Source organism: Theropithecus gelada, chromosome 5, assembly GCF_003255815.1.
Source record: "Theropithecus gelada isolate Dixy chromosome 5, Tgel_1.0, whole genome shotgun sequence".
Lineage (NCBI taxonomy): Eukaryota > Metazoa > Chordata > Mammalia > Primates > Cercopithecidae > Theropithecus > Theropithecus gelada.
In genome coordinates, this window is record NC_037672.1 from 56,867,986 (window position 1) to 56,880,454 (window position 12,469).

Below are 12,469 nucleotides of genomic sequence, written 5' to 3' on the forward strand. Positions count from 1 at the left end.
CCAAAGTGCTGGGATTACAGGCATAAGTCACCATGTCCAGCCACATTTCATTTTAAATAAAAAGCTAGAAATGATTAAACTTCAGGAGGAAGGCATGTCAAAAGCCAAAACAGACCAAAAGCTAGGCCCCTTGCACCAGTTGGCCACGCTGTGAATGCAGAGGAAAAGTTCTTAAAGGAAGCCAAAAAATGCCACTCCAGTGAGCACATGGATGATAGGAAAGAGAAACAGTCTTATTGCTGATAGTGCAGACAATTTTAGTGGTCTGGATAGATCAAACCAGCCACAACATTCCTTTAAGCCAAAACCTAACCCAGACTAAGTCCCTAACTCTCTTCAATTTATGAAGGCTGAGAGAGCTGAGGAAGCTACAGCAGGAAAGTTGGAAGCTAGCAGAGACTGCTTTGTGAGGGAAGGATATAAGCCACCTCCATAATATAAAATGCAAGGTAAAGCAGCAAGTGCTGATGTAGAAGCTGCAGCAAGTTATCCAGAAGATCTAGCAGAGATTATTAATAAAGTGGGCTACATTAAACAATAATGTATACACGACAACCATCTATTGGGAGAAGATCCCTTCTAGTACTTTTATAGCTAGAGAGAAGTCAATGCCTGGCTTCAAAGCTTCCAAGGACAAGCTGACTGTCTTGTGAGGGGCTAATGCAGCTGGTGACTTTAAGTGGAAGCCAATACTCTTTTACCATTCTGAAAATCCTGGGGTTCTTAAGAATTACGCCAAATCTGCTCTGCCTGTGCTCTATCGGTGGAACATCAAAACCTGAATGACACTACATCTGTTTATAGCATGGTTTACTGAATATTTAAAGTCTGCTGTTGAGACCTACTGCTCAGGAAAAAAAAAAAAAAATCCTTTGAAAATGTTACTCCTCATCGATTATGCACCTGGTCACCCAAAAACCATGATGGAGATTTACAAGGAGATTAATGTTGTTTTCATGTTTGCTAACAAAATATTCATTCTGCAGCCCATGAATCAAGGAATCATTTTGACTTTAAAGTCTTAATATATAAGAAATACTATTTGTAAGGCTGTAGCTGCCATAAATAGTGATCCTCTGATGGATCTGAGCAAAGTAAATTGAAAATCTTCTGGGTAAAAGTCACCATTTTAGGCCAGGCGCAGTGGCTCATGCCTGTAATCCCAGCACTTTGGGAGGCCCAGGCGGGTGGATCACCTGAAGTCAGGAGTTTGAGACCAGCCTGGCCAACATGGCAAAATCCCGTCTCTACTAAAAATACAAAAATTAGCCAGATGTGGTGGCACATGCCTGTAATCCCAGCTACTCAGGAGGCTGAGGCAGGAGAATCACTTGAACCCAGGAGGCGGAGGTTGCAGTGAGACAAGATCATACCACTGCACTCCAGCCTGAGCAACAGAGTGAGACTCCATCTCAAAAAAAAAAAAAAAAAAAAAAATTAGCTGGGCATGGTGGTGCATGTCTGTAATCCCAGCTACTCAGGAGGCTGAGGCAGAAGAATTGCATGAACCCAGGAGGCGGAGGTTGCAGTGAGCTGAGATCACGCCNAAAAAAAAAAAAAAAAAAAAAAAATTAGCTGGTCATGGTGGTGCATGTCTGTAATCCCAGCTACTCAGGAGGCTGAGGCAGAAGAATTGCATGAACCCAGGAGGCGGAGGTTGCAGTGAGCTGAGATCACGCCACTGCACTCCAGCCTGGGCAACAGAGCGAGACTCCCTCTCAAAAAATTTAAAAAAAAAAAATTTAAATCACCATTTTAGATTCCATTAAGAACACCTGTGATTCATGGGCTGAATATCAACATTAACAGTGTCTGAGTGTCTGGAAGAAGTTGATTGCAATCCTCATGAATGACTTTGAGGGGTTCAAGACTTTAGTCCTGGAACTAACTGCAAATGCATTGGAAATAGCAAGAGAACTATAATTAGAAGTGGAGCCTGAAGAGTGACTGAATTGCTGCAATTTCTTTTCTTTCTTTCTTTTCTTTCTCTCTCTCTTTCTTTCTCTCTCTTTCTTTCTTTCTTTCTTTCTTTCTTTCTTTCTTTCTTTCTTTCTTTCTTTCTTTCTTTCTTTCGCAGGGTCTTGCTCTGTCACCCAGATAATAGCACACACTACTGTTCCCTCTACCTGCAAGAAGATTATGACTCACTGATGGCTCAGATGATTGTTAGCATTTTTTTAATCAATAGTGTGTTTATAAATTAAGGTATAAACTTTTTAAGACATAATATGATGTCACACTTAATAAACTACTGTATAGTGTAAACATAGCTTTTATACACACTGGGAAACCAAAAAGATTTTGACCCCGCTTTATTGCTGCAGTCTGGAACCTAACTTGCAATATATCCAAGGTATACCTGTATCAGATAGGCAGTTCTCTGCTGAGCTCTCTCTGCTCCGTCATTGCAGAAGATAAGAGCCTCTTTGTAAACTACAAAAGAAGTCCTCCAGCTTCCACACTGAGCTTTAATCGCTTGTTAATAGTCCTCAATTTTTCACTATTCCTCTGCAAAGCAGTACAAATTTGATGGGAACTGGTTATCTCTGCTGTCCTTGTAGTACCATTTCCCCCATGTCTTTCAAATGCCTGAATCATTGCATGTGCAGTGGTGTTCCCCTCCACTGGGGTGTTTTCCCTTTCAAGATTAGCATCAGTGAAACCTTTAGCAATTAAGCTGCCACCTAGTCCCACAAACCATCCACATACAACCCTTAAGATGACCTACTCTGCCTGAAGGTTCCCAAACTCAGTCTTATCTCTTGTTTCTTCAAACCACTCCTGGCACCAGTTTTGTTAATTTGAATCCTCCAAGAAGAAATGCCAAAATGGGATTAGATGTGCAAGAAATGTATTGGTGAGAAATGCCTATGATGGATAAAGAAGAAAGAGCTAAGGAAGGCAGGAGGAACCTTCAGACCATAATGGCAGTCTGACCCCTGTGAAAGACAGAGAAAGATGTGGAGGAGAATTGTGTAGGATAAGTCTCAGATGTGGCACAGCTCTAAGAAAATCTTAGGCAAGCCAGACACTATGGCTCATGCCTGTAATCCCAACATTTTGGGAGACCAAGGTAGGAGTATTGCTTGAGGCCAGGAGTTCAAGGCCAGCCTGGGCAAAATAGCAATATCCCATCTCTACAAAAAATAAAAATAAAAAATTAGCTGGGTGTATTTCCAGCTACACAGGAGGCTGAAGCAAGAGAATCACTTGAGCCCAGGAGTTCAAGGTTACAATGAGCCAAGATTACGTCACTATGCTTCAGCCTGGGTGACAGAGCAAGTCTGTCTCTAATTTTGGGGGAAAAAAAAAAAAACAATAAAGAAAAAGAAATTCTTAGCCAGGCCAAGTTTAGCAGAGTCCTCCAGCCAGAATCACCTGTTAAAGGAACCCTGTCTCATAAAAATAAGCCTGCAGTAGAATCCTTCCGTGTTGTACTCTGGCTGAGAAAACCCTGTGGGAATCGTGGTGTCTACATGAACACAAGAGTGGATCCAGCGGACACTATCTGGGGCCATCAGTCAATTACACTCTCCGCAGTAGAAAACCTGAGTGCTGCATTTTCATGACCACAAAAGAGGGGCAGCTAAAAATGAGGCCACAATGTAGGCAAGGGTCAAATAATAAAGTGCTTTGTATGCAACACTACAAAACTTGAATTTATTCTGTAGGCCCTATAGTGTAAGAAAGGGTTTGGAAAAAAGATAACAGAGTCAAGAGATATAGCCATGAGGTAGGATTAACTGGACATGATGGCAAATTAGATTTCACAAAAGAGAGCTTTGATTCCCAGTTTTCTGTCCTGGGAAATACATTGTACATGTTGCACGAAGTCAATATTTTATGGGCAAGATGAACTGAAATTCATCTCTCATTATCAGGAGAAAAATTGTATTCTTCTGCCAATCAACTGGGCTTAAAACATTGGTTTTGTTTCTGACTCAAGTTCAGCATTATTAAATACCTACATAAATAATACACCATCTGGGCCTTCAAAGTGCTTATTCCCTTAACGTAAAGATAATAGCGAACCTTACTGTTCCCTAAAGCTTAGTACTGGAGTCATTTAAACAGGAAAAATCTAAATTCTTCATATTGAGGATAGATTTATTTTTGGAAAAAAGATAAGATAGATAAAGTAGGCTGGGCATAGTGGCTCATGTCTGTAATCCTAGCACTTTAGAAGGCCGAGGCTGGTGGATTGTCTGAGATCAGGAGTTCGAGACCAGCCTGGGCAATACGGTGAAACCCTGTCTCTACTAAAACACAAAAAATTAGCCAGGCGTGGCAGCATGTGCCTGTAGTCCCAGCCACTTGGGAGGCTGAAGCAGGAGAATTGCTTGAACCCGGGAGGCAAAGGTTGCAGTGAGCCAAGATCATACCACTGCACTCCAGCCTGAGTGAGAGAGCGAGATGCCGTCTCCAAAATCAATCAATCAATAAATAAAATATTAAATAAAATGTTTTAAATAAAACATTTTTTTAAAAAAAGGATAAAGTATTTCTGTGTGTAGGCACACTCAGGAAGAATGCTTCAGCCATTGTTGGTGGACAGCCTGAAGCAAAGTGAAAGCACCCACCAACTCAACGGCAGCTCAGGAGGACAAGGCTTCCTCCTACCTGTCTTCAGACCAGGAGACTCTCAGGCAGAAGTAAAACCCTTGTCACCTGGAGTCTGCAACAGGAGAACTGATAAGAGACATGAAAGGCTCTGGGACCAGCACTTCGGATTCTCTGTCACTTGGAGGGAGCTGGAGAATCCCCAGGTCAGAATACAAGAAACGAGAGTCACTGTACAAGGGTATTGAGGCCAGAAGACTGTGAGAGGAGAGCAAATCGTGAACGAAGGTAAGAATGGGTCTTAAAGGAAAGCTTTGGCTTAAGTAGAACATAGAAGCAAATGTAATTAATTAAAGTAGAGATGCTAGCCTTCCAATTTTATACTGCTTTAGGATATTTATCTGAATGTTCTGTTATTTAAAACAATAACAACAACAAAAACTGCCTTACCCTAGATCACAGTACCATGGTGACAGCAAAGGTGGTGTTCAAGAAGAGAACAGCATGACTTCCTGTTTTTCTCTTTTTTTTGTTTTTTTTGTTTTTTTTTTTTTTTTTGAGGGGATTATCACCTTGCCCTTTGGCATTAGTGGGTTTATAAAGTTTTATGTCTACAGAGGGTATTGTGGAATAATCTTCATATTTCTATCATGGGATATAAGAGAATCACTGTCAACTTTTAGAATGAAAGTATGGTTGTTGTAGATACCCAATGAACTACTAGTAACTCATCAGACTAAAGTTAGTGTTTTCCAAAGTTCATTTGAATTACAGCTTAGATTTAATTAAAGAAATGAATGCACTTAACTTTTTATTCAACTGTCGCACACCTTGTCTTAAAACAATAATGAATGATTTGTGATTTTTTTCCAGAGATTAAAGTAAAAGAACATGGCTTTACATTATGACAAGAATAATATTCTCAACATTTACATTACATTTACAAACTAATGAACCATAAGAAATTTTGAAAAAAAAAGAAATTTTGGTGATACATTATTTCTGAACATTAGTCACTTACATTATTTCTAAAAGTATTGGTTATTTACAGTGAGCAATTTTTCTATATCTACATTTTTCTGCTCCTGCTTCCATTCCCCAGTCAGTGCCATGCAAATAGTAGATATTTAATAATGCTGGAATAAATTAGAGATAATGCTGATATTTTAATCCTGAACAGTAGAAACAAAGAAAATTAAATTGACAAACAGAGATAGTATGGAAAGATGATTTTAGAGAAGTTGGGTCACCCATAACTGAAAGTCTGAAGACAAAACCTTATTCTCTAACTGAATAAATTTTTATAAACTCAACAATTGTTCTATTAAGCAACATTTTGTTCATTGGTTTTAGTGATTCTCTAAGCTTACTCTTATAGGACAGGATAGTCATGAGAGCTGAACAAAGATATTATGCTGCTAAAGTGCTATAATGGCAGTCTTTTCCCAATTTACATAAGAATGTAACTCAATTACATAATTTTCTCACTTCAAACCTTCCTGCCATAAATTTATTTCAAATATTTTGCAACTGCAAATCTACTAAAATTACATAAAGTTTATGCCTCTTACTACAGTATCTGAAAACAGTAAGATAGACTTATACCAAATTCAGGATGCCTTCGATCCACACCAGTTATTTGAAAAGGAAAAATTTAATATAAAGGAGTATTATATTAATCATAATAAAAGGGAACTCTAATGAATACAGAGATAACAAATGCAAAAAGCAGCTACTTCTGGGACTGAGGAAGAATGAACAATGAAGGAACCAAGAATGTAGAAGAAACCAACTGTCCCACCTTCAACCAATGTAGATTCATGATTCATGCCTTGTTGGAGAGAGTGTGCTTGCTATAGGAACGCACAGACTACCAACAGCATAGAAACTTACCAGAAGGTATATGCTGGAGGGGTTCACAGGAAGTGGCTCACCTGGTGACTAAACTTCTTGGAGGTTTTGGTGGGCCCGATGCTGGTTGTCAAGTGTCACTGAGGTGAGAACCATGGGAACTCTGACATGCACATCCGCCAGCAGCCTTGCTGAAGGAAACAGCAAACCTGGCCATCAGGAGCAGCCCCTGCCTCTTGCAGTGGACTTGAGGCGGCCCTCCAGAACCCTTTCTTGACAATGTCTAATGTACCTGCTGGCAATAAAGAAATGTTTACAGGGTCCCTCTTCAGTTCACAAGACAGCGGAGAATGGTAGATGGAGACTGATGGGCAATAAATTGATAAATGGCACAGTTTGGGAAAGCCTCTTTTAAAATAGGAGGTGCAGAATTCACCTAGCAACCTCAAGGGAGCACGTTGAAGAGAAAGACAGTTTTTCTATAGAGTAATTGAGTTTGACATACATTCCAAGAGCCCTGTCTCGAAATTGGGAAAGGAAAGTCATATGTATTAAAAAAGTGATGGCCAGAGACAGAGATACACAGTGGTGTCAAACAGGAGCTCCAATTTAAAGTCACAAGGGTGGGGGCTCTGAAATGAGGATATTGACTTATAAATTTGGGGCTTCTCATTTGCACAACTCCAAATAGAGTGTTCCAAGGCAAGGAGCAGATAATACTTAGTTCCTTAATGATGACTAACGATTATTATAGGCTATACTAGGCAACACAACCAGTGAATGCAAAACCCCAGGAAAAGATGACGGTGGCTTATTGGTAGTGTATTGGGTGTCAGGGACTGTCTAGGCCTGGTGACAATGAATGGACAGAAAAGCAGTAGAGAAAGTATGTGTTGTTTTATTTTTTATATTTAGTACAGTCAGATCTTCAGTTGACATTTTTAGGTGATATTTTAGAATTAATTATATTAATATTCCATAGCATTCAACAAAATATACTCTAACATCATGTGTTCTACTAGATGAGCAGATTTATGCCTGTCTCTTCCTAAAATGATAGTATTAGAGGTGGGATGCAGGTCTACCTCTCCCTACCCCCAGGTAAGACTTTGATAAGAATGAGAAAATCAGCTTAAATCGTGACACAAACTTCAGCTGTGTGAAAGGCATGATTAAACTCATTTCAGTAGAAGTTGCAAGCTGCATATAACATATAACTACAGTATTTACAATGCCCTTAACTTGTCGCAGTTACAATTTGAGGCACGTTTGCTGACATCTTATTGTCTATTTGCTGACATCCTATTCTCTGCTCTGAGTCACACCTTTTATACCTAGCAAATAACTACAGTAGTCAGTTTTTAATATTTAACTAAGGATTGGAAAAGTCTATGAAGACTTAGGTTTGCATTAATGGGCTTTATTAATTCAAGGAAGCAAAAAGCCAATACAAGTTTACATAGTATAAGTTTACATAACAAATATGTACTTTTGGATCAATAAACCACAGAAGATAATATTGAACCAATTAATTTTGGTTAGTTATTATATCAAGTGTTACGTAAAATGTAACTACTATCAAATTGCCAATTAACAGTCATCTAAATAATTTCAAATTTAGCCTTTATCAAGAATATGGGAAAACTTAGTAGAATTTCAACTCAGCCTAACTTAACTGAAAAGTGAGTTATGTTGATGAATTCATAGGTTACTGATATTTTTATATATTCTAAATTTGTAGTGCTCATTAAAATTTATTGTGGAGACTGAATGTCTAATACATGTTTTACATTGCATCAGAGGCAGAACTGTTACTGAAATTGCAAAGTGTTATAGCTATTTTTAAAGTAATTTTTCTCTAACAATTTATTTTAGTTATTTTGGTTTTTTTCTCTGCTGTTTCTTTTGTTCATGCCACTTCAGTTGGGAGGTCCAAATCATTATCTTTGTTTCAGGGTTCATGCACATTATGCATAACAATGTTTGTGTTTTGTGTATAAGGTATTCAAGTTTGTGGTGTTCTCATTATAAATCTCATTCTTTGAGATTTTTCCCTTGGTCTATTGGTCAGATCCAGGCACCAATGGTACCTTGACATCGGATTCAATATGTATCATACTTCCTTACCAATCTCCTTATACCTTAGCCTCACACTGAGGATTATAAAAGAAAATGAAATTAAAATTTACAAATATTCAATATATCAATGTTTTCAATAAAGCCGTAAAATATGAAACCTATAATATTTCAACTGCTCTATCCTCATAAGTTCTACCTGCCTTTCTCATGGGAATGACCCCCAGAAACAGGCACCGACTAATGTGCCAGTGAATATTGAAGTTACCAAAGGTTGATTTTTAGAATGTCCTGTCAAATTAAATGTTATTTATTTTAACAAAAGTAAAAATAAAACATGTTCATTGTAGAAAGTTCAGAAAATAAAGACAAACAGAGTGAAGAAAATAAAAATTAACTGTAATCCTACCACTCAGAGACAGTCATTGTTATCAGCCATATAACCTTTTTCCTATAAATTTGTCTTTGTTTACAAAGTGGGATCATACTGCATATACACTTTTCCATAAATATTGGTTTTAATTTTCAGGCAAAAGCATATAATTTTCTTGGGATCACTGGGTTGCAAGAAACAAAATATTCAAAGAATTTTAGAATAAAAGTGGGATTTACACACAGGTACATGAAGACATGTATTCAGCCTGGACTGTGCATTGTCTTGCAACCCCAATGCCCAGTATAATAAACTATTAAGAGAAAATGTGATTGGGATTATTCCTCATTCAAACTGCTATGATTACTGCAGTAGTATCACCTGATATGAAAATGGTTACCAAGCTCACCACTTACATAGGAACAGTAATTTAAATGTAAAATAATTATGAATGGGATGAGTGCCCCAAACATTTCTACTATAGTGTTAGACTTCTTTTATGGTTATTATATATTCATTACATCAGTTTTCTTTTTTTTTTTTTTCTTTTTTAGAGGCCAAGTCCACTATGTTGTCTAGGCTAGACTTGAACTCCTGAGTTCAAGTGATCCTCCTGCCTTGGCCTCCCAAGTACCTGGGCGTGCAGGCATATCCCATTGCACCTGGCACATCACATTTATTTTTAAGAGTTGCAGAGTATTTCTTCATAATATGCATAATAATCTATTTAAATAATTCACTATTTTGGACATTCATGTTGATTTCAATTTTTGCAATTATACACAAAGCTGTGATGCCTGCAGGTAAATCTTTGGGAATGTCTCTAATTTTTAGAATTAAATTCTTTAGAAGAAAAATTTCTGGTCAAGGGTATGGCAGAGACTACTAGGTATCTACCAAATTCTGTTTTCTCCTTCCTACACATATGGCTGCCCAACTGATCAACATTTCCCAGCCTTCCATGCAGATAGGTGGTGTGCCCATGTGACTACATTTTTACCAATAGGATATTAGTGGAAAAGATGCCTGCCATTTCTAAGCCTGATCCTTACAACATTGGTCATAACTCCTCCATGTTATTTTTCCTCTTGTTGCCAGCTGGAACTTGGTTGTGATTGTGACTCAGTTTTGACCTCACACATGAATGCCTCCCTGCTAACCTGGACACAGAGAAATAGAGAAGACAGAAAGAAGTGAACTTCTGTATTATTTAAATCACTGTATTGTAGAGTCTATTTGTTATATCAGAGAGAAGAATATTTTTGAAGATTTCTTATGTAATTTTTAAAATTGCTGTCCAGAAAGCTTATACCCACTTATATTCCCTTTAGTATTGCATGAAACTTCTATTTTTATTTTTTAATTTCTTTTTCTTGCTATATTGCCCAGGCTGGTCTTGAACTCTGGCCCAAGTGATTCTCCCACTTTGGATCCCCAAAGTGCTGGGATTACAGGCATGAGCCACCATGCCTGGCCCCATTTTTCTGCAGTCTAGTCAACAATGGGGAAATCATTTTTTTAATCTTTATACTTTTTAATTTGAAAATGAATTACTGTGAAATTCGATTATCTGTTCAAGTTTTGTTTTTTTGTTTGTTTTGTTTTGTTTTTTTACCTTTTCTGGTTCCTCATTTATGAAGTTGTAGTTCGTATTCCTTGACCATTTTTCTGCCATCGATTTTTAATAGTTTTCAAGGGAAGTGTGAGAACTAGATAAAACAAGATGAGCAAAACATAGATTTCTGTTAAAATTGGATGCTGTCACATGAGGATTTATTATGCTATTCTTACTGTTGTTGTGTATGTTTAACATTTTCTACAATTAGTTAAAAAGTTTAAGTGTATTTCCTAATTCTATTTACTGAAAAAGTCTAAAAGCAATCATTAAACCTAGCACCAGATTATGATCTCTAAATATCACTTGCCGATAAAACAAACTAGGGCTCCTTAGAAAAAGGGCCAGATTGAGGTTTGGGTCAGGAAATAGATAAGATGAGCCTTGGATATTTTGTTGTAAAAAAGACAAAGTTTGATAGTAATCAAACTGTAATGGGAGGTTGGGCATGGTGGCTCAGACCTGCAATTCCAGCACTTTGGGAGGTCAAGTTAGAGACCAACCTGCTCAACATAGAAAGACCTTACCTGTGAAAAAAGAAAAAGTTAATGGGGTTATGTCAAAAGGACAGAAGAGCTAATTTGGCCAAGGGCGGAATAATTTGAGCATAAAAACAATAATGACTTCAACTGACTGAAAATGATTTTATAAAAATGCATGAGTCATATGATATTCCAAAAGAGAGAAAGGGAGTCAAAACACAAAAAATTTGTAAGAACTCACCAGGAACCATTGAGGGTAATTATAATTAGAGCACTGAACTTTTATTTTTAAAATGGAAATTAAAGAGAAAAAATATAAGCCATTGTCCCATTGATCCTGCGTAATATATTTTCCTTTTTTTTGAAACGGACTCTCACTCTGTCACCCAGACTGGAGTACAGTAGTGGATCGCGACTCACTGCAACCTCCCCCTCCCAAGTTCAAGTGATTCTCATGCCTCAGCCTCCCAAGTAGCTGGGATTACAGGCACATGCCACCATGCCTGGCTAATTTTGTGTTTTTAGTAGAGTCAGGGTTTCACCATGTTGGCCAGGCTGGTGTTGAACTCCTGACCTCAAGTGATCTACCCACCTCAGCCTCCCAAAATGCTGGGATTGCAAGCATAAGCCACCGTGCCCAGCCCTGTATAATATATTTCAAATAGTCTTAGTTTGTTCCTGCTGCTATAGCAAAGTACATGAGACTGAGGAATTTATAAAGAACAGAAATGTATTTTCTCACAGTTCTGGAGGCTGCAAAGTTCAAGATCAAGGTGCCAGTAGATTTGGTTTCCAGTGAGAGTTGCCTTCTGCTTCCAAAATGTTGCCTCTTGCTGTGTCCTAAAATGGTAGAAGGTTAAAAGGACAAAAAAGAAATGTAAAACTTCCTCACACCTCTTTTATAAGGTCATAATCCCATTCATGAGGGTGCTGCTCTCATTACTTAATCACCTCCTGAAAGCCCCACCTCTTATTACTATCGCAGTATATCAGAAAAGGAATACTTATCTCTTTTGTTATTAAAGAAAAATACATACACATCTATAAACTCAACTCCTTTCATGTCTTTCATACAAGATAACCAATCAGCTTCACTGTAGAATTAATACAAAAGATTTTCATGATCATGCCACATGGATTGCAATGTTTAGAGCTTGTATTGTAGGTTTAAGTTTTTAATTTTATGAAATTAACCATGTCAATGATGCCCATCAGCACTTTGTACATGTGTGACTTCAATTTTGCTTTATGTGTTCACGTATGATGGAGTAAGTCAATTTGCATTGTACTAGCTCTGAAATCCGCCTGTGACCTAGGAGTACTTTTTAAGATTCCAGGCAATGCAACTTGGTTAATCGTTTTCATTAAAGACGTTTTTTATTATTGAGAAATATCTTTTCTGGCTCATATTCTTTAGTGGCTTACACAAAAAGTAGTACTTGATGGACTTCATTATTGAAATAAAATCCAGCAAATACCACAAACTTAGACTTTGGAGAAATATTGATACTT

At 37.7% G+C, this 12,469-nt stretch overlaps 1 protein-coding gene across 5 annotated transcripts in view; it reads right to left on the reverse strand.

Moving 5' to 3' along the window:
• Positions 1 to 7,293: 7,293 nt before the first annotated feature.
• The window catches only part of LOC112624583, a 33,302-nt gene continuing 28,126 nt past the window's right edge, over positions 7,294 to 12,469 (reverse strand). For 2 of the 5 annotated variants that reach the window (XR_003119431.1, XM_025385328.1), the window contains 2 exons: positions 11,700 to 11,797; positions 7,294 to 10,015 (listed from right to left, as the gene is read on the reverse strand). Coding sequence is in view for 2 of the 5 variants with exons in the window: in XM_025385328.1 (XP_025241113.1) it covers positions 9,995 to 10,015; positions 11,700 to 11,797 (119 nt within the window). In the remaining 3 variants the exon portion in view is untranslated. Of the gene's footprint in view, positions 10,021 to 10,475; positions 10,570 to 11,699; positions 11,798 to 12,469 lie in introns of all 5 variants that reach the window. The other 3 variants (XR_003119429.1, XM_025385327.1, XR_003119430.1) reach the window with 2 other exon arrangements.